At 42.2% G+C, this 23,350-nt stretch overlaps 1 protein-coding gene across 2 annotated transcripts in view; it reads right to left on the bottom strand.

The window, feature by feature from the left end:
* gpc6a (glypican 6a) overlaps nt 1-23,350 on the bottom strand; it is a 1,030,971-nt gene that overhangs the window by 474,209 nt on the left and 533,412 nt on the right. For both annotated transcript variants that reach the window (XM_060825936.1, XM_060825937.1), the window contains exon 3: nt 18,450-18,841. In XM_060825936.1, coding sequence (XP_060681919.1) covers nt 18,450-18,841 — 392 coding nt within the window. The remainder of the gene's footprint in view (nt 1-18,449; nt 18,842-23,350) is intronic.

Raw genomic sequence — 23,350 nt, 5'->3', positions numbered from 1 at the left:
AAACTTCAATTTCTGCTAAGAAGGCTGCAAGGAACAAACTTTGTGACCTGCTGAAAGTCCACCTCTTTGAGAGAATCATGAAAATTCTTGATACATGACTCCAGCTATTGAAACCACCTAGAAACCTCTTCAGAGATGAAAATGTCTTCTTCATTGAGCCTGCAGCAAATTCTTTTCTTAAGACAAGCCATACATGCCAATTACAAACTTGTGAAAGTGCGCTCTTGAATTAAAATTGCCTTACAGGGAGGAAACAAAATGATGTGGGAGAGGTAGATAGGTTTAGGGAAGGAATTATACAGCTTAGGGTCTTCTGAAGTTGACAGAGGTGGAGTTTTTAAAATTTGAGACATGTGAAATGCCAGAGCAAGAGAAGCATAGCTGTCTCTGCCAATTGTGGGAATGAAAGATATCATAGTTACAGGGAAAGTTGAGGCCAAATAGGGATTTGACATGAACTAGGACATAAACTTTCACCCTACCATAGGATAACAAGGAGAGGAGTGATAAATGATTGGAATGTGGTGTTTGGCCATGTTATGGAGGGGAGGCTCCATCATGATCCAAGCAAGAAAGCACATTTGTATGAATGAAGACGTACTCAAAAAGTTCTGTGGGATCATGGCACTCATATTTGCTTGAACACTTCCATCTCTCTAATGTCGCTCTACAAATGCATAGTGCAGCTGGAATATCTGCCTTAAAGTACAACATTTTTCAATCTGCGTGAGATTTCTACTGCTGTAGCATCTATCACTCTCTTGTATTTATCTACTATGTGTGAAAGACATCAGTGATAAGTGCCAAATATGAATATTTAACATGGGCCATGGTGTACCCGAGCCCTGTAGTATTGCATCCTCAGTTAGTGACCATCATCAAGGGCTCATTAATTCCTGTGGGATGCTCAAAGACCCTACAGGAGACTAAAAACATGAGTGGAATCATCAGAGTAGGAGACCTAGATCTTCCAAACTTTGGATAGCCAGAGACTAACACATCTCCAGAGTTACATATTGGGTCCCCTCAGGTGGACTGATGCATTGGCAATTTCCCAGGTTAAAAGGCAGTCAGTCAAAACCATCTGAGAAAGCCTCATCTGAGTTAGAGACTTTTCATAGTTCTGACTTCCTTACCTACACATGAACGTTGTGTTTAATCCATAGATAACTATGCACTGACAATCCCCAGCCATTCCTCTTCCTTTTCCCAAACTAACAAACTCCCCATTTCTCCTGTGAGAGGTTACAGGTGGGGATTCTGCAGCAAGTAACTCACCAACTGATTCTACTAAGCTGATCCAGCAGCTACAAAGCACAAGTCAGGACTGAATCGAATGCTCCTCATTTGCTAGAGGAGCAATGCAGCACTAACACTCAAGAAGTTCAATGTCACGCAGGGCAAAGCAACCTGATTGATTGGCAATCAATCCATCACCTTAAATATTTACTATCTTCACCACTGGCATTCGGTGGCAGAAGTGCATACTATCTACAAGCTGCACTGCAGAAATTCAAGAGGGTTCCTCAGACAGCACCTTCCAAACCCATGATTATTATGATCTAGAAAGACAAGAGCAGCAGATAAATGAGAACAACACCACCTGCAAATTTCCCTCTAAAGTGACTCACCATCATGAATCGAAAATTTATGATCATTCCTTTAATGTCACTGGGTCAAAATCCTGGAATTCCCTTCCTGATAGCACTGTGGGTAGAAGCTCACCACCACCATCTCCAGATTAATTTGGGATGAGCAATAAATATTGTGTTATTTATTGATGCTCATATCCTGTATAAGTGTAAAATAATTCTTCTGTCTGCCTTCATTATGTACAAAATACACGTCAGAATCCAACTCTTAACCTGGTAAAATCATTTCTGCTTTTATAAGTGACAGCCTCTAACATTAGCTGTGCACTACAACATTTTTGGTTTAAATTTTATCTCCCTATTCTCTGAAAGTTGTGCCAATATTCTTTACATGTTTTTCATAATTAATCTTTGACAAAAGTTTTTCGCTTATTTGCGTGACTGTCAGGGGATGTGTTCACTGCAGGTATGCTGATACAAACATGACAGTTGACATTACAACTGTGCTTTTCCCACTGTTTCAACATGTATTTTTTTATATAATGAAGGCACAAACCAAAAAAAAAACCCATTGACTGCATGTGTGCTTGGCTGTGAACAAAGTCATTGAGGTTGCTAGATATCCCATGGCATAAGAATAAACATGTGCATTTTAAGTTAGTTCACTTACACCTGAATATATTCATTGTAACCACGTATCATAGAGTTATAGAGATGTACAGCATGGAAACAGACCATTCAGCCCAACTTATCCATGCAGACCAGATATCCTAACCTAATCTAGTCCCATTTGCCAGCACTTGGTCCATGTCCCTCTAAATCCTTCCTATTTATATACCCATCCAGATGCCCTTTAAATGTTGCAATTGTACCAGCCATCACCACTTTCTCTGGCAGCTCATTCCATACATGCACCACCCTCTGTGTGAAAAAGATGTTCTTTAGGTCCCTTCTAATTTTTTTTTGCATCTCACCCACCCCAGAGAAAAGACCTTGTCTACTCACCCTATTCATGCCCGTCATGATTTTATAAAACTCTATAAGGTCACCCCTCAGCTTTCGATGTTCCAGGGAAAACAGCCCCAGCCTATTCAGCCCCTCTTTATTTCTCAAAGCCTGGCAGCTTTCAAAACATCCTTCTGATAGGAGGGAGACCAAAATTACACACATTATTCCAAAAGTTATTTTATTTGAAAGACAAAGTGTTAGGGGACGTTGTTAAAGTGGTACAGTTTCCCTTCTACATCAACTCCAATATTAATTTAAAAATATTGTTTGTATTTCTATCTCAATCTCCACTGTGTGCTCTGGTATCTCCCCATGGCAATAACAATGCTGTTAGTTTGATGATAGGCTAGAAATGTTAGTAATGGTGGCTGTGGAGTCAAGGGTTAACTATACCTTCTCTCATGAGAAGACGTTCTACAGTACATGCATAGTCAGCACTGTCACAGTTGTCTTTTGTTTCACTGTCAGTATACTTTATCAGTTCACCTTTAAGAACATAGTATGTCAGTATATCTTTAAGAGGCATGCTCATGGTATCATCACTATATCATAGCATCAGGCCTGAGTATGGTAAGGTTTCAGATTCCAGCTTAACTGAAGCATGAGACACAGATGAAAATCTGCTACTGTTTGTAACTGGACAGTTTAATGTTAGCCCAGACACTGATGTGCCTGTGAATGTGATCTGTTTATTAGTGAGAATACTTAAGTACAAGAGAGGGTTGCCTTACTGTAACTGCACAGGGGTATTATGTGCCGTTTTGGTCTCCTCACCTAAGAAAAGATTTCCTGGCTATGGAGAGAGTGCACCAAAGGTTTACCAGATTGAGTTATGGGATGGCAAGACTGGCACGTAGAAAACAACTGGATTAATAAAGACATTATTAATTGGAGGTTAGAAGAGAGAGTGCCTATCTCACAGAAACTCAGAAAATTCCATCATGGTAAATGCAAGATTTTCCCAATGACTGCGAGTCCAGAAATAGTCCTGAAGAAGAGTCCTGAACAGAACATCGACTCTCTTGCTCCTTGGATGCTGCATGACCTGCTGTGCCTTTTCCAACACCACACTTTATCAACTCTGATTTCTCCAGTGTCCACAACCCCATTGTCTCCTAGCCCAGAAATAAGTGTCATATTCTAAGTAGAATGGCAGACCATTTATGACATGGATTAGGTGAAATATATTCACCCAGAGAGTGGTGAGCCTGTGGAATTCTCTGCCACAGAAAGCAGTAGGGACAAAAACATTAAATGCTTTCAGGAAGGAGTTAATTATAGTTCTTAGGGCTAAAGGAATCAAAGAGCAATTGGGTTGAAGTGGGAGAAGGGCAATGATCATATTGAATGGAGGACCAGGATCAAAGGGCTGAATGGCCTACTCCTGCTTCTATTTTCTCTGCTGCTTTGTAATTAACATCTGTTGGATCTTTCAATATCACAATACTCACATCCTAGTTTTACATCTTATAAGGGATAACATAAGTATTGCTGAATCAGATAAAGATAACCTGCTGGGGGCAGGTCCCACACCAATAGTGGCATCAGATCACATGGAGCTGGAGGCTCAATCTGTAGGGGCTGAGAGACAGCTGTCTTTTACCATCCAACATGCACAGTTATGTTTAATAATGCTTCTGACTGCTCACTCACTTGCGTGTGAACCTGAGCTCACTATGTGGTGGCAACAAAGACCAGACATACGGAACCATAGGCAGGGGAAAGGAGTACCTTAAAACGAAGCCCAACAAGTACCATTCTACAGATACCATTCTTTTGCAGGAGTCGACCAGCCTTGAGATTTCACTGCTTGTGGAAAAGTACTGAATAACAGTCTAGTGGCAGTATAGTGTGGTGGATAAATGATTTCAAAGTCCATGTTGTCACCTGACCACAGATGGCAAAAGCCTCTATAAGGTGACAAAACAGAGTACAGTGCAAAATGAGCATTCAGCTACAGAGGGTGTAAAATAATTACTGTAGATCGGAAGTCTTTACAGAGGGAAAATTGGATGAGAAGAGAAGCACTCAGCATTGAACGAAAAAGGGAATACAAAAGATTTGGCTGCCATCAACTATGTAGTGAATACACTGATGATGAAAAATATCTTGCCTTCAGCAAACCCTTTGGGCCATGTAGAGAATCCAGACCAGAGTGTGTATTAGATTAACTGACACTGATGCTTCCAAATCAAGTCACCATAGGGCTGCTCCTTCATTAAAGAGGGAGATGTCTGGCGGTGATTTAACCTGAGGGCCACCATATCTCAGACAAGAGGAAAGTTTAAGAAGGTGAATCCTTCACTGTAACGTCAGCTGGTGGGGGGATTGAACCCATGCTGCAGGTATCGCACTGCTTTGCAAACCAATCATCCAAGCTAATCTGACTCCACAATGTGTTAGTAGATGCCACACTGCTTCAGTTCCCAATGATAAACCAGAAAAAGACCAGATCTGTGTGTTGCGGCACATGGTTGCAGGCAGTGCCAACACTATTCTTACTGTGTCTCCAAAGCTGGAGTGCAGCTTCAAGAATCTAGATAAAACCGGAAAGAACTATAGATGCTGTAAATCAGAAAAAAACCAAAAGTTGCTGCAAAAGCTCAGCATGTCTGGCAGCATCGGTGCAGAGAAATCAAAGTTAATGTTTTGGGTCCAGTGACCCTTCCCTTCATGAATCTAGATATATTTATGATATATTTATTCCTGAATAGTGAATGAGCTACTAAAACATCAAGACACTACAGTTGGCATATAATTCTGTCAATAGGATTCTAAATATTGAAGAATTTGAAGTAATAAGGCAAAAAAGTGCTGAAAATTAATTAGTTAACTATGCTAAAATGCATATAAAGAACAACCAGCCAGCAGGATGTGAGAGTGTATTTGAACCAATAAGGAACCGATGTCTGAATAAATAAAAATGCTCTTTCACAGCATTTTAGTGTCTGCTTCATTAATAGTTTGGGAATCTCTCTAGCCTGTAATGGAACTTTATCTGAGAGGGTTCTGAAGTTAGGTATTTGATAACCCACAGTGTCACAAACATTGGAAGATTGATGACAGACTGACTGGATCTATTTTGACTGTATACTGGTTGTAATGAGGTCAGCCAGGATGACCTCATAGAATACAAGTACCCTGACTGGGGCTGTTCATCTGGTCCAAACAGGAAGCCCTGGCTGAAAGATAAGAATAGGATTGTCAGACATGTTAATAATTGGTGTCTTGTTGATAGTATGTAGGCTTCTTTGGAGTTATATCATGGTGATATTTGCTCAAAAAAGCTGTCTTTGAGTTGAGGTTTCTGGCATCAGCCAATTATTTCTGCCATCGAAGACTGGGCCCAGTACAAGGAAAGAATGTGTTATTCATTCAAGGATAGATGAAAAGCAATGAGTAATTCTCCTGATAGCTTGTGGACCAGCAGCTTATTCGGTTATGAGAAGCCTAACTTTCCTTGAGGCACCTGATATTAAAACCTTTCAAGAGTTGATGGATTTAGTTAAAGAATATTTGACCTGAAGCCCCCTATAACTCTGATGCTACTTGCACTTGCACTTCGAGAACTAGGGGAATCCATATCAGGACTTTTGTCTAGATTAAGACAACTTGCAGAAGCATGTGATTTTGGTTTATCCCGAAGTGAGATAGTGAGAGACTGTTTGGTATGGGGGATTAAAGATGTGACCACGCAAAAGCTCCTACTAGCTGAAGCCAAACTGGACTTCAAAAAGGCACTGCAGCTGGCCTTTGTCACTGGAAAACGTGACAAGTGGAGCACATGAGTTGCCGAGTAGTCTGATGAAAGTGGATACTCCTATAAAGCCAACTGAACTTGGGGAACACCACTCGAGTGAAGCAATTGCATAGCCTCACAGAGGACATGTCCTGAACGGAGGGATTCCAGGTCAGCTCATAGCAAAACCATAAAACAAAGCCAAGCCTCGGTCTAAAACTTTAAAACTTTCTTCAGAATCTTGGCTGCAAATCATTGTAGTTGCAGCTAGTATGCAGACTCAAGACAGCAAAAGAGTCCCACTGAACTTAAATTGAGTAAGAAAACTCATAGGACAGTATCAATAAGAGTGCACATCTACATCTGGTTTGGAATAGTTAACCATGATGGAATACTCCCCACTTGCCTAGCTGAATGCAGTCCCAACAACACTCAAGAAGCTTGCCACCATCCAGAACAAAGCAGCCTACTCGATTGGCATTCTATTCTCAAGCATTCACTTTCTCTCAATCACTGACGCTCAATAGCAGCAAGATGCTACAAGATGCTCTGCAGAAGCGCACCAAATGTCCTCCGACAGCACCTTCCAAACCCACAACTATTTCGATCTAGAAAGACAAGGGCAGCTGATATATGGGAACACTATCACATTCAAGCTCCCCTTCAGGCCCCTCACCATCCTGACTTGGAAATATATTGCCATTTCTTCACTGTTGCTGGGTCAAATTTGTGGAATTCCCTCCCTAATGGTGTTGTGAATCAACGCACAGCAGATGGACTGCAGCGTTTCAAGAAGGCAGTTCACCACCACCTTCTCAAGGGCAACCAGGAATGGACAATAAGTGCTGGTCAGCCAGTGATGCTCACATCCCACAAATGAATTTAAAAAATTGCTTCACAACATCCAAACCAAAACCAATCAAATAAGTGTCTGGTTAAATGGTCACCTTGTTCTAATGGAGGATGATACAGGCACAGCCTTTTCAGTGATCATTTTGCCAGTTTTTAACAAAATTGTCTCCGGACTCTGAGTGTTAAGTTTGCGCAAGACCTCAGCTCACCTGAGAACCCATACCAAGGAACCATTACACATTAAGAGTCGAACTTCGGTTCTAGTCTCCAATGAGAAACAGCTGGTTCAATTGTCACTGATTGCAGTAAAAGGCTCGGGCCCAAGCTTGATGGTGAAAAATTGAATATGAAAGATTCCCCTAGATTGGCTCAACATTTTTTGATTAGCAAAATGGCTGCCTAAGTGAAGTTCTAATTAAATACTGCAAAGTTTGTCAATAAGGTCTAAGGACTATCCGAGGAGCCAAAGACACCTTACATATTGACCTGGAAGCTTATTCATGATTCTGCAAGGCTCACCTATGTGCAAAAATATTGGTAGAAACCAGGAGGCTGGGAGATAAAGGAATCATCACACCAGTACAGTCTGTGAAATGGGCAGCACTGGTTGCACCTGATGGGTCGATTCATCTTTATGGGGATTTTAAACGAACAGCAAACCAGCTGGATAAATACCTAATCCTTGCATTGAGGACTTATACATAAAGCTGGTGGATGGGGGAAGTCCTTCACAATGCTGGACTTGAACCATGCGGACTTGCAATTACAGTTGGATGAGGATTCCCAGAAGTATCAGAATTCGCAGAAGCTCCAATTAATACACATAAGGGTTTGTAACAATATATGAGACTGTGATTAAGAGTAGCATCAACCTGCATAATTGATCAGTGGACAATGGACACCATTTTACAACACCTACCTCAGGTCGCCATTTATCTAGTTGACATGCTAACCACATGGAAGACTGATAAGGAGCATTTAGAGAACTTGGACCTGGTCCTTGGCAATTTCTTATATTTGGGCATACACCTTAGAAGGGAAAATGTGTGTGCTGGGCACCCCAAGTGACTGACTTAGGCTACAGAGTTGTCAAGACTGGGTTACAGCCCTTGGAAGATAAAGTGAGGGTGATCAGAGGTATCCAGGCTCCCACATCTGTACCTGAACTTAGGTCTTTCCTTGGTTTAGTGAATTATCATGGAACATTCATATATAACCTGGACTCCATCCTGGCACCTTTACATCAACTCCAAAAAATAAGAGTCAGCCTTGGATTACCATGGAGCCAAGCAATAGCTTTCAGGGAAGTGAAAAAATAGTTACCATCACCTGATGTGGTGGCACACAATGGCCCAAGTGAGATCTGGTCTTGACATGTAATGTTCCCCTATATGGCATCGGAGTGGTATTTGCTCATTTCCACCAAAGACGAGGAATACCAAATAACATGTGCAGTTTTTAGATCAGAGTGGTGCTGGAAAAGCACAGCAGGTCAGGCAGCATCCAAGGAGCAGGAAAATCGATATTACGGTCAAAAGCCCTCCATCAGGAATAGAGGCAGGAAGCCTCCAGGGTGGAGAGATAAATGGGGTGGGGGGTGCTGGGAAGAAGGTAGCAAAGAGTACAATAGGTGAATGGGGGTGATATGTCAGAGGGGAGGGTAGAGCGGATATGTGGGAAGGGAGATTGGCAGGTTGGACAGGTCATGAGGACAGTGCTGAGCTGGAAGGTTGGAACTAGGGTAAGGTGGGCGGAGGGAAATGAGGAAACTGGTGAAGTCCACACTGATGCCCTGGGGTTGAAGTGTCCCGAGGCGGAAGATGAGGCGTTCTTCCTCCAGGCGTCAGGTGGTGAGGGAGCGGTGGTGGAGGAGGCCCAGGACCTGCATGTCCTCGGCAGAGTGGAAGGGGGAGTTGAAATGTTGGACCACGGGGCGGTGGGGTTGATTGGTGTGGTTGTCCCGGAGATGTTCCCTGAAGCACTCTGCGAGGAGACATCCAGTCTCCCCAATGTAGAGGAGAACCGCATCCAAATAATAATGGACTGCCATCTCCTGCTAGGTTTACTTAAAGAGGATAAGGCAGTGCTGACAATGGCTTCAGGCCAAATTAAACTGTGGGCTCTAATACTGCGTATAATTTACAATTTGGAAAACTGTCTGGGAGGACAAGTAACAAAGGTGGATGCATTCAGCCATGTCCCATTGGCAGATACACTACTGGTGGTACCGCTACTGGATGAGAGATAGAGTCGTGGACATGTACAGCAAGGAAACAAACCCTTCGGTCCAACTTATCCATGCCAACCAGATATCAGACTGGCATGGTGGTTCAGTGGTTAGCACTGCTGTCTCACAGCTCCAGGGACCCACGTTTGACTCCGGCCTTGGACAATTGTTTGTGTCGAGCTTGCAGATTCTGCCCATGTCTGCATGGTTTCCTCTAGGTAGTCTGGCTTCCTCCCACAGTCCAAAGATTTGCAGATTAGGTGGACTGGCCATGTTAAATTGTCCATAGTGTCGAGGAATGTGTGGATTAGCAAAGGGAAATATGTGTAGCGGGCTAAGATGCTCTTCAGAGGGGCAATGAGGACACAATGGGCTGAATGGCCTGATTCTATGATATCCTAAACTAATCTAGCCCCATTTGACAGCATTTGGCCCATATTCCTCTGAACCCATCCTATTCATATACCAATCCAATTGTCTTTTAAACATTGAAATCGTACCAGCTTTAACTACTTTCTCTGGCAAGTCATTCCAAACATGCATTACCTTGTACTTGAAAATGTTGCCTCCTCAGTCCAATTTAAATTTTGCCACTTCACCATTATACTCCCCCCCCCCCATCCCCCGCCACCTCCAACCCCGGGTTTTGACTCGCTAACCCTGGGGAAAACACCTTGGCTATTGACACCATCCATACCCTTCTTGATTATATAAAGCTTTATGGAGAGCTATACCGCTCAGCCTCCAAAATTCTAGGAAATGTCTACAATGGTTTTAAATTTTTTGCACACATTTCAGGTTACAGCTGATAATATCAGTATTTCAACACAGAAAGATCTGATCTTAGCAAAGTCTGAGGCAGGCAATCAAAGGGAAAGGCCCATCACAACCAGAATTGAAACCTTTGTGATCTGGAGAGACCAGATCACAATAGAGGATGCTGTATTATTACAGGGAGCAAGAGTAATTGTCCTGAGCAGAAGTAATTGCCAGACACTGGCGAAGTTCCATCTGGGCCATCCAAGGATTTCCAAAATTAAGATGCTGCTGAGAAGTTCTTTCTTGTGGCCAAGATTGGATGTAGACATTGTCATGTTGATTGGGGAGTGCCCACAAGAGTACCAACCAGAGCAAAACTTACCGCCAGCAACTCCCCATTCATGGAAATGGCCGAGTAGAACCTGGATTTGGGTTACATATTGACTATGCAGGTTCTTTCGTGGGCTCAATGTTCTTAGTCATTGTGGACACTCACTCAAAATGGCTGGATGTGCACAGAATTTATTTGTTAAACTTGCAGGTAACAATAGAAAAATTGTGTGCATCTTTTGTGATACACGGATTCCCAGAAGTGTTGATCACAGGTAACAGAACATTGTTTAAAGCATGGAATTTGTGTATTTCCTAAAGTTGCATGGTATTTGATATATAAGCACAGCTCTATACCAACCATCATCCAACGGTCTTGCAGGAACAGCAGTCCAAACTTTGAAGGCATATTTAAAGAAACACTTTTACTCGATACCAACTGTCCTGGTTCCTATTTGATTGTAGGACCACCCCTCATACAACTTCGTAGTGTTGCTAATGGGGATAAGACTCCACATCAGGTTATCTCTGATCCTCCTGGACATGAGGTGGAAGAGTGAAACAGCCTCAGGAATGCCTTTTGAAAGAAAGGCTCCACTAAGTGAGAGAGACAGTTTACTTCAAGGGTCTAAGTTTGGTATAGGAACAACAGGAATGGCCCTAAATGCTTAAAAGGCATGGTCAACACAAAGTCGGGTCTAGTGTCATGTAATGTTTGGGTAGGTACGACAGTCCTAAACAAGTACATGGACCATTTGAAAGCTGCAAATTCACAAATGGTGTGGATGCAAAACATATGTTCTCTCTCTTGGTCAAACGTTGAAGATACTTCGGAATCTGAGTTGGACATGGTAGATGTCAGTGGCTCAACACCCTACCTGAAAAAGAGAATTAATTTCTTCCGATATTAGATTAGATTACTTACAGTGTGGAAACAGGCCCTTCGGCCCAACAAGTCCACACCGACGCGCAACCCACCCATACCCCTACATGTACCCCTTACCTAACACTACGGGCAATTTAGCATGGCCAATTCACCTGACCCACACATCTTTGTGACTGTGGGAGGAAACCGGAGCACCCGGAGGAAACCCACGCAGACACGGGGAGAACGTGCAAACTCCACACAGTCAGTTGCCTGAGGCGGGAATTGAACCCAGGTCCCTGGCGCTGTGAGGCAGCAGTGCTAACCACTGTGCCACCATGCCGCCCTTATGCTTTTGTGAAAGAGGCGAGCTCCTGTGCGTTATACATTGCCAGTATCAGAGGTAGAGTTTGAGGACCTGGTCTGATGCTAAAACCAGGATGAGTTACAAAAGAACCGGCCTTCTTCCTCGGACTCAGAGGGGGTGGGCTGTGGTGATTGTCATGAGGTCAGCCAGCTAGACCTCATGAATATGAGTTCCTTGATTGGGGCTGTTAATCTGGTTCAATCAGGGACTGCTGGCTGACAGACATCCTGTCACTCTGAAAGCTGACTCTGGGGGAGTTGGATCAGTGTAAAGGGTTCTCCAGGAGTAAATAAAGGGGCCTTGGTGATGGGATACCATTCTCTGTGGAGTTATTTCTGACTGCATTTGCTATTTGATGTACCCTGTGGGGCATTTGACGATAGCAGTGTACTGTCATCCATAATCACTACAGGTTAATTCTGTTTGTTAGAGTATAAATCTTTTTGACTATTATTGTCCTAACTTTGTATTATAGCATGCATTTATATATGTGTATATATATATATATATATATATGTATGGCTTCACTTTCTTATTAAGAGCCAGGATTTCACACTTTGTTTATAGAGTCATAGAGTCATAGAGATGAACAGCATGGAAACAGACCCTTCGGTCCAACCCGTCCATGTTGACCAGATATCCCAACCCGAATCCAGTCCCACCTGCCAGCACCCGGTCCATATCCCTCCAAACTCTTCCTATTCATATACCCATCCAAATGCCTCTTAAATGTTGCAATTGTACCAGCCTCCACCACCTCCTCTGGCAGCTCATTCCATACACGTATCACACTCTGTGTGAAAAAGTTGCCCCATAGGTCTCTTTCATATCTTTCCCCTCTCACCCTAAACCTATGCCCTCTACATCTGGACTCCCCAACCCCAGGGAAAAGACTTTGCCTATTTACCCTATCCATACCCTTCATAATTTTGTAAACCTCAAAAAGATCACCCCTCAGCCTCCGATGCTCCAGGGAAAACAGCCCCAGCCTGTTCAGCCTCTCCCTGTAGCTCAGATCCTCCAACCCTCACAACATCCTTGTAAATCCTTTCTGAATCCTTTCAAGTTTCACAACATCTTTCCGTTGGAAGGAGATTCTATTTAAAATAGTAACTGCCTCTAGTTAGATTATAATGTAGATTTTGTCTGGGATCATGACACAGTTAAATTCAATAAAACATGTTAATGTTCTTTCATCTAAGTGGAGCTGATCTCACTCTAATTGTAGCATCAGAAGAGGTGGTCACTGACCTACAGGAATTGAGAAAGCCCTGAAGGGATGAAAACATTTATTACAGGACGCAATCAATTCCAAAGCCTGCAAAGCTTTATGCTCAAAGCCAAACTGAAAGAAGAGGAGGCTCAATTTCTCTATCCTGCACCTGCCATTTCATGATTTCCCTTCACAACCTCATTTATGGCCATGAGATTTGCTGAATTCTCCATTCTTTTCCAAACAAGACACTGAAGCCAATTATCCTGCTGCTGCAACATCTGGCTCATATCAACTAACCAGAGAATCTGGGGCTTCCTTGTTCTGTAACATTTTGGGAGTTCAATTTTCATTAGTTGAGATAAAAGAAAAAGCAATTCCCTCTTTCCCATATGAAACATTTGTGGGTTTGTTTCAAGTTATTTGAATTGACATGCTCAAACACACTTCAGGGTAGATAGGATTTGAACCAGAATCCCTGGGCTAAAAGTAGGAACACTACCAGTGAACCACAAATCTGAAGATTTGGTTTATATTCATTCACCTGTCCAAAAGGAATGACTCACCCTCATCCATGACACTTCTAATAGCAACAGTATTAAAAAATAATTAGTCATTAAAAAACTGATAAACAGCAAAGATGAAAAATATGGCACTGAATCCAATGGGTTTTATTAGTGCTGGTTTTGGCCACGTTCTCGTATTTGAGCAAGGTTCAGCAATTTAGGCAATAAATTTGTTGGCCTGGATTTTCCTGCTTAAGGCTAAGTCTTAACAGTGAAATCTTTCCACCCATAACCTCATTATCTGGGCTGGGTCTCATTAGACACATAAAATATACTCCTGATGAAATTTCCATGGATCAGAAATAGCCCTTCTATTCGCAACCACCAGAATTCTGGTACGGATGAGATTGAAGCCCTTAGTAGGCAAGTTCTTTGGGCTTACAGAAGGCAAGGGAACCACCACAACACACCCTCTTGAATATTTAATGCAATTCCTTTGCTTGTTTTACCATCTCAACTCGATGCCAGCTCCAGAAAATGACTGTATTGCAGAGGGCATGGACATGCACTGCCAGCTCAGGCCCCTGACCCCAGCCACAATTCATATGATATGAGTGAGCTTGGAATGGGCAGCAGTGGTCCAACCACAGAGTATAATCCAACCTGGACCATGAGGTGGCCCAGCTTACTACCTTCTCTTGGACATTCTTTGCCATGAGCCTGTTGACAGGATTGTGGAGGGAATGCTGTCAGTATCATTGAATTAAAAACGCATACCCTAACTTATCATGTGAAAATAGGCATGATACTGAAACATTCCTCAACAAAGTCCAACAACTGTGGATGCAGTTCCAGTGAAGTGATTGGAATATAAATTGCTTGTGGAGCTCAATTTGAGGAAGTCAGAAAAATGCACAAAAATGGAATTACAAAGTTTTACACAGATCCCTCATTTTACACAATATTTCAGATCAAACTCGTTGGGTTCTCGAAGAGTATTGGAGCTGCATTTCAGCTTCTGATTAGTAATGAAAGAAGACTTGTAGATAGCTTTGCCTTTACACAGAACACTGCTCATAACTAATCTGGGAAGTGTGCCAGTTTAAGGAGTAGGGAAAGAACATTTTGCCTGATCACAGTCTGACCTTGTTCCCACAATATATTCACCAACATGTACTGTTCTTTCTTTCAATGCAGACCAAATGTTTTACTTCTTTGCCCAAGAGCCCATTTTATTTGGCTGAGAAATGGTTTTCAAAGATGTTTTGTTTTTTCAAAATTCAACATGAATCTTTGAACTCAGCTTGCCTCAACTATTACAGCTAGTGGGAATATCCACTGAGCCCAATTCAGTAAGATAGCTATGCACTCGATAGCTTAATCATTCCACTGCAAAGTCAATCCAGTCTCACTGTAAGATAAGCACATTTTTCAAGTAAAGAGCTCTGATCGGCTTAAACACCATTGTTCCTATTTGGATTCCTGATCCAGTTGAGGAAGTCTGTTTGACAATCCCTAATCTGAGGATACTCATTAATTGCATAAAAGAAAAGAAATAAGCCAAATCAGAATGCTTCAGCATTAAACCACATTGCCTCCTTCCACTGTGTAGTGTCAATGCTCTTCCATTCTATGATAGTACTCGGAACAGTTTTTAGATTAGATTAGATTAGATTAGACTTACAGTGTGGAAACAGGCCCTTCGGCCCAACAAGTCCACACCGACCCGCCGAAGCGAAACCCACCCACACCCCTACATTACCCCTTACCTAACACTACGGGCAATTTAGCATGGCCAATTCACCTCACCCGCACATCTTTGGACTGTGGGAGGAAACCGGAGCACCCGGAGGAAACCCACGCAGACACGGGGAGAACGTGCAAACTCCACACAGTCAGTCGCCTGAGTCGGGAATTGAACCCGGGTCTTCAGGCGCTGTGAGGCAGCAGTGCTAACCACTGTGCCACCGTGCCGCCCACGACTGGAAGACTTACTTGGTACTAACCTTTGATGGCAACCTTTTTTTAGTCTTCCTCAGGCTCTAGGGATAGCATGTTTCATTCTTCACTGCTCTTTGTTTTATACATTGGTATAAGGAAACACTTAAAGAATATGGTAATGGACCATCCTGGTCCCTCTCTATCATACAGACACATAAGAATTAAGCCTTACATTGGTACTTATAGACAACAAATGAGGAAGAGAGGATTGATTCACATTAGAAGAAGAAATTTTCACATCAGAAGGCTGATATTTGCCTTCTGGTGACAGCAAATATCTGGAGAAAGATTTACAACAAAGGAAGTGTGTGTAGATTTGGTCTTATTTTAGGAAAGACATCATTGCTATGACAGAAGTGCAACAAATGTTCATTAGATTTGTTCCTGGGATGGCAGGACTGTCCTATGATGAGCTACTGGGCAAACCAGCCCTGTATTCTCTAAAATTTTGAAGAAGGAGGTGGTCTTGTTGAAGCCTATAAAATAATTAAAGTGATAGAGTAGATCGAGGTAAGATGTTTTCCATACTGGAGGGTCTAGAACCGGGGCACAATTTAAAAGTAATGGTCATAACGCTTAGGTCAGAAATGAGAAAATGGTTTTACTCAGAGAGTTTGAACTTTCTTTATCACATTGGGCTGTGGAAGCTCAAACTTTGAGTACGTTTAAGGTAGAGAATAATAAGATTTCTGATTACCAGTGCAATACTGGGTTATGAAGACAGGGTGACTAAAAATTATTGAAGTGTTTGGTCATATTGAACGACAGGGCAGGCACGAAGTGCCTGTCCATATGGATCATGCTTTCGCCAAGACTGATCCCTACACTTTTGACTGTTTCTGGTAATGCACAATTCGATACTCTCAAACTCTATATAAATTTTAAAATTGTTTATTCTATATAAATTCCAAGGGAGCATTGAAAATTTCATACAAACTGATCTATTAGATTAAACAGTTGATTTGAGCAAACTTTGAAGACAGTAGGGCTCATAAAACTAATGCGTGGCCTCTTGTCCCTTAGCCCCCTGCCTTAGGCCTATTGAAGATCTTAAATGGTCAGTTACCAGCTATTTGAGGGCCTCGTTCTGCACCTGTGACTATTTTACCCAATGCAAGGGCAGGTGTTAGGTGAAGAGCGCCTCCTTTTCAGGTCCATCGTGTCAATTCGAGGCATTCCAAGCCCCCTCCCTTCCCACCCTCTTCACTCCCCTGCCTCCCCCCATACTTCCGCTCCCTTCCCCCCCAACACTGCAAGATCCAATTCCCCCTTCACCTCTCCACTGGCTCCATCACCCAAGCCTACACTTCCCAACACCAGATGAATCTGTCAGCTGCAACCTGGTAAAATCTCTCACCCACCCTACCCCTCCTAATCTTAATGTCTGTCTCTAGTGACATCTAATTGATTTATATAAAGTTTGTCAGAAACTTTTGAGGATGTCACTCATTGGATAATGCAGGAGAACTAGTACATGTGATATATTTGGATTTTCAAAATGCTGGTCACAAGAATCAGGGTTTCATCTATTCATAATTTAAATTAATAAATTAGACAAACAACCCATGATTAATGCATCCATGTTTGCTGATGATACAAAGCTAGGCAGGAATGTAAGTTGCGAGGAAGATATAAAGGCTGCAACAAGATATAGACAGGTTAGGTTAGTAGGCAACAAGTTGGCAGATGAAATATTGTTTGAGGAAGTTTAAGGTTATTTACATTGGTAATAAGAATAGAAAGAAACAGAATGATTTTTAAAGGTGCAAAACTTTTAAAAGTCATTGTTCAAAGAGATTTCGCTGTTTCATATGAGGAACAAAGAAAGTTGTATCCAGGTTGAGTAAGCATTTAGGAAGGCAAGCAGCATGGAGAATTTCAGTGGAATGGCAGTGGGGCACAAGAGTGAAAAAATGTTGCAACAATTCATGAGCACTTTGCTGAGACCACCTGCAACAGTGTACAATGCTGATCTTCATTTCTATTGAAGGAACAATGCAAAGGCTCACTCAATCAGTTCCTGTCGTTTGACAAGAGGTTGAGTAAATTGGAACTATACACTCTGGAATTTAGAAAAGAGGTGATCTCATTGCAAGATAAAAGATTCCGAAGCAGCTTGACAAGCTATTCACTGAGAGATTACCTTCCTTGACTGGACTACACTGCAGCTGCATAGTCTCAGGATTGGGTATAGATAATTTAGTACTTAGGAGAGATGTTTAAAGGCTTTCCAGACCCCTGGTTTCCCACCAATCTTCACCCATTGTACACTTTTCCCTTTGCTTTTATGCTGTCCATGACTTCCCTTTTCAGCCTTGGCTGCCTCATGCAACCCCTAGAATATTTCTTCTTCTTTGGGATGAATTTTTGCTGTGGCTTTCAAATTACCCCCAGAAACTCCTGCTATTGCTGCTCCACTATCTTCCCTGCTAGGCTCACATCTATATAACTCTGGCTAGCTCCTCTCTTATGGCTTTGTAGTTAGCCTTACTCAATTGTAATACGATTATATCTGATTCCAGCTTCTCCCTCTCAAACTGCAAGGTGAGTTCTATCATATCATGGTCATTGGTCTCTGTGGGTTCCTTTAGTTTAAGCCCTCCAATCAAGTCTGCATCAATACACATCACCTAATCCAGAATTGCTTATTCCCTAGTGGGCTGTAACTCAGAATTGAGGTCGAATATGGAATCTGTATCACGAGAATGTTTCTGGAAAATAGTGCAGACACACACAAGAGAAGCCTGGATAAATACATGAGGGAGATTTGAATATTCTGAGATGAGGAAGAATAGAGTGGAGTTGAAATGCTGGCACAGCCCAGTTGGGCCAAATGACCTGGTGTGCCTTGTTTGTAAGTCTATGCCCTTATAAATTACTGACTGGCAGGTACCTACATATGCATTGCCATGGTGCCAGTCAATCAGAAGCTGATGTTTGCATGTTGAGTGTCAAATACAACACATAACCTGGAAGAATTCTGCACTGACCTTTGCTACTCTGTTGGCAACTTCCCTGCCGACGGTCAGACCCTGCACGAAAGCCCGAGCTGCAACAAAAGCCCTTGTAACTTGTATCTTCAGCTTTCGAGGCACATCTCCAAATGGTTGGAGCTGGTCAGTGTATTTACTGATGCACTCAAGGTAATCCTCTGTGAATTGGTACTGAGGGTTTACTAGCTGGAACATGCGCTCCAGTAGGTGGGCCCAGAAGTCATTAAGCATCTCTTCTAGGTTCACATTGCCACCTGTGTAGTAGCGTTTCAGCTCTGCGAAGAGATCCTGGAATACTTCAGAGTTCTGCTTGTACAGTTGGCCATATGTCCGTGTAAACATGTCATTCAGTGACTTCTCTGAATTTTCCAACAGTTCTCTAAAGAATTCTGCAAGAATTAAAAGAAATACAGATTTTAAGGAAAAAGGAATAAAATGATTCACCAGTCAATAGCAATCAAAGACCAACATGGAGCAATTGAAACCATACATCCACATAATATATGACTGGAGACAATGAATGAATAAATACATAAGTGAAACTCAGGGGCACCAAATGGAAAATATTAGTTTCAGTTAAAATCATATTTAATGCACACAGTGTTTACTCATGCAATGTACATGCTTCACTTGTGAATGGTAACATCTAAGCTTTGGAAAATCCTTGGTAGGAATCATCTTATGTGAGACATTTTTGTCATATGGTATGAAGTATGATGTAATTATAGTGTGGAATGTTTCTCAAAAAATGCTGCTGGTGCTGTCAGAATCCATTTGTTGAAGACACAGAGGGGATACAGTGTATGCTGGTGATCAGGACATGGGCCTGGATCTTTTTTAATTGCTGGATTTCTAGCTACTTAATCTGAAGAGTCGGGTGATAAATTAAATTCTGTCAATACTGCCACTCACTTGGCAGAATTCACGATGCTATATATAGAAATGGTACTTCAAGTAGTTACTGGAGTCTAAGTGTCAAAATGTATGGTGCTGGAAAAACACAGCAGGTCAGGCAGCATCCGAGGAACAGGAGAATCGATGTTTTGGGCATAAACCATCTGGCGGGGAAAGCGGGGGAGGGGGGATTGAGGGACAGGGGACAGAGATGTTTGGATGGGTTGGGGGCGGTGGAAAGGGGATTACCAACCTATCATCATCGCCGTCCCACCTGCATTTACCAATTCCCTTCCCAGCTACTTACCCCTCAACCCCGCCCCAACCATCTTATTTATCTCTCAGCTTCCTTCTACGCATCCCCGTTGAAGAGTTTATGCCCGAAACATCGAATCTCCTGTTCCTCCGATGCTGCCTGACCTGCTGTGCTTTTCCACTGCCACACTTTTCGACTCTGATCTCCAGCATCTGCAGTCCTCACTTGCTCCTAGTCACTGGAGTCTAAGACCAAATAATAATGAGGCCTCAGAGCAGGGCGCACGGCTTCAGGAGGAGTTGAACCTTGGGCAGAGAGGGTGGTAGGGACATTGGCAGAGATCCAGGGGAGACAGAACACCAGCAGGTAGGCAGACATTCTCGAAGTATGCCCAATGTTCAAAAGGAGGCCACTGATAGGACCCTCTCCTATCTCCATGAAGCCTGAGCAGCATCATTTTCTTAAATCCTTACATCTCTGTCCTCTTCCTTCTAGCCTGAATATTAAGGCCAGGTTGGAAGCAGCCCTGCAATGGTTATTAATCAGCCACTAAATTGGCAAAAGATTGGGTGGGCCTGCTGTTGGATCCATATCCCACAAAAAAAATCAGAGGCCAGTGGCTCACCCAAAGATTTTGACCATCCCGCCATAAACCTACAAACTCCCTAGTGAGGGAATATGAAATTCTTCCCAGGATCTATCATAGTTTGGTCTAGAATAACTAAATGAGGGGATACAATGGCAGTGTGCAAGCAGAGTCAGATGTCAGAAAGGTACCACAGAGTCCTGAACAAGAGCATAGAAAGTCTCCAGTGAGATTTTACAGATTGTAATAAAATGTTTAGCCTAATTCTGATCATTTGCTCTTAAAAATACAATTAATACTAGTGTACTATGACAGATCGTAGAATGATCTCTCATCCATAATTGTGGCCACAATAGATAGTTGATCCTTGGTGTGTCACTATCAAGGTCAAACACTATTCTTTTTTCCCATAATGTTTGCTGTGCTTCCTCTGGATAGAACAAAGCAAGTGAATGTGCCATTGAACACAATTTACTTCTGAGAATGGGTTTTTAGAAATTGAGCAACAGAGCCAGCAATTTCCACAGGAACAAATCTTCCAAGGCAATGTGTGGCTTTCTGTGCCAAATTTTGATTTAGTTGGTTCATTGTAGTATTTATTCAGCCTCTGAATGCTGGAATTATTCTCTGTCTGAGCTCTGGTGCACTTTCAATCTAATATTTATTTTCCCCTTTTGTTTAGTGAAGATGGTGGCATCATGGTAATTTCACTGGATTATTATTCCAGTGGCCCCAGGCTAATATCTGGGAACAAGAGGCAAAACTGAATTAACAAATCTGGAATTTCAAAGTAAGATCAATAATGGTGACAACAAAATTGATGGTTATTGATAGGTAAAAACAATGACTGCAGATGCTGGAAACCAGACTCTGGATTAGTGGTGCTGGAAGAGCACAGCAGTTCAGGCAGCATCAGAAGAATAAAGGATGAAGGGCTTTTGCCCAAAACATCGATTTTACTGCTCCTTGGATGCTGCTTGAATTGTTGTGCTCTTCCAGCACCACTATTCCAGAACATGATTGCTATTGATACCTGGGGGAGAAATTCCAGACCTGATCTGACTTCATGGATGTGACTCCATGATCATAGTAACATGGTTGACTCTTAACTGCCCTCTCAAATGGAACAGCAAACCACTCAGTTCAAGGGCAATTAGAAATTGGCAACAATTGGTGGCTTTACTAGTGATGTTCACATCCTGTGAAAGAACAAATATTAAAAATGTAGAACTTCATGAATGTTTCAAACATGGGATACTTTTATCATCATGTCTGCCCTGATTTCACTGAAAGATAATAAGGTTCAATGGATTCCCATTTCCTATCTGTTCCAACAAAACTGATTCAGATATACCCAGCTTGTCAGTGCTGTCAGAGAGTACTGACGCCCATGAGAAAAGACAGCTTTACTTCAAGGTGACAAGTGTAAAATAGAACAAGTTTTCAATCTAGATGGGTAGATAGTTGCTAGTTTGGAAATCAGACAGTGTTTTCTCATTACTGACTAAAATATTTTCAAAGTCTCTTGTGTATAACACAGCAATCCAATTCTGGGTGAAGGTGTCATCATTGTAATGTTTGCTTTATTTCACTGTGTGCAGAACAAGCAAGACTGACAAAGATTGATTGTAAATGTTTAAGTTAAGTGAAATATGACTGGTGTAGGGACAAAGGGAATACCTGTAATAGTGCAATCATTTATGGGACTGATACGTTTGCCAAAGAAGTGTTTTTCCTTAAATACATCACATTCCATTGAATTATCATGAATTTAAAATGTTAAATTGCACCAAATCCATCAACATGCCAGAGGTCACTTAAAAAAAATTAAGTTCCGCCATAAGAAAGTCAAAGATCGATTAGTTGTCAACCTCACTGAGCTCTTATGATCCAGATTGTTCAGCTATAGCTATCAGATTGTCATTTAATTGAAATGAAAGGGATAAATTTCAGCAGGTTTGAAGATAGCTATGCCAGTCACTGTGCCAGATTGCACCCTAACAGTAAAGGCAATGGTTATCTCTCCAAAAACATTAATTCGCAGGCCACCATTAGATCTGACTCGAGCCTTATGAGCATCAACAGGAGGGAAAACCTCTGCTGAGGCAGCCAGGGAGACACCACAGCAGGGAGGGAATTGAAAGTATTTCACACAGCACTCTGAGATGACCCTGCTTGGTTGTGTGAGCAACTTATTGGCCAGCATCCCCGCTTTGGGCCATGGACTCTGCAGCTCTTATGGACCCTGAAGGTTGTTGCAGGGAAGTCCCCTCCAGGTAGATGGTACCACACAGACCATCCAACCCACCTAGATGCTGGATCTAATAGAAGCCTTTAATATCCAAATTATTGTCTATCTCTATGTTACAGGTAGCAGATTCACATCCAGGCTTACTGCTGGTAATCATCCCACCAATGGAACTAATGAAATAATGTTAGGGAGCTGACATCCCACACACCTCTACTTTAGTCCTTGGCCTTCGTCCCACTCCCTGGGAACCTGTAAAATCAAGCCCAAGAATTCTGGTCTGAACACATTCGCTCAACTAATTGAACCAGCCTGCACTAAAAAGCTACATGACAAATTAGACTATGAAACTACAAGATTGCAATTAAAATTAATTACAATGGCACTTGAGGGAAAGCAATCTGGGAGCCTTATTCATTCTGATCAATAGCTCATTCCAATCTCATTGCAAGCTGGTTGACTCTCAACCACCCTCTATCATAACACAGCAAACCACTCGGTTCTTACAAGGTGGCAAATGTTGCCTTTGCCAGTGATGCCTACATCATATGAAAGAATAAAGCTTGCTGGATAGCTTTGTTTCCGTATACTTTGGCACCTCCAATCAAAATTGTCACTTATAAGGAGTTAAATACTTTGAAGGTTTTACCCCTCTCTATTGTTACAATACTCTGTAGCTCTATAACCTTCTCTCCTACCCCAAACTCTTGTAACTCTGTGATCTAACCTCTGAGTATCTATAACTTCCTTTGTCAGAGCAGTGAAAGTCATGCTTTCGACTGTCCCGATGCCACATTTTTGAATTCTTATCCTAAACTACTCCATATTTCCAACTCCTATTCCTACTTAGAATTCACCTTTTGACTTTATTCCTTTGTTGGCTAATGGCTCTGCATCATCTTTTTTACTACACC

The sequence above is a fragment of the Hemiscyllium ocellatum genome, chromosome 6 (assembly GCF_020745735.1).
Source record: "Hemiscyllium ocellatum isolate sHemOce1 chromosome 6, sHemOce1.pat.X.cur, whole genome shotgun sequence".
In the NCBI taxonomy this organism is placed as follows: domain Eukaryota; kingdom Metazoa; phylum Chordata; class Chondrichthyes; order Orectolobiformes; family Hemiscylliidae; genus Hemiscyllium; species Hemiscyllium ocellatum.
The sequence above is the reverse complement of the archived record's forward strand: the minus strand, read 5'-3'. Positions and strand labels throughout refer to the sequence as shown.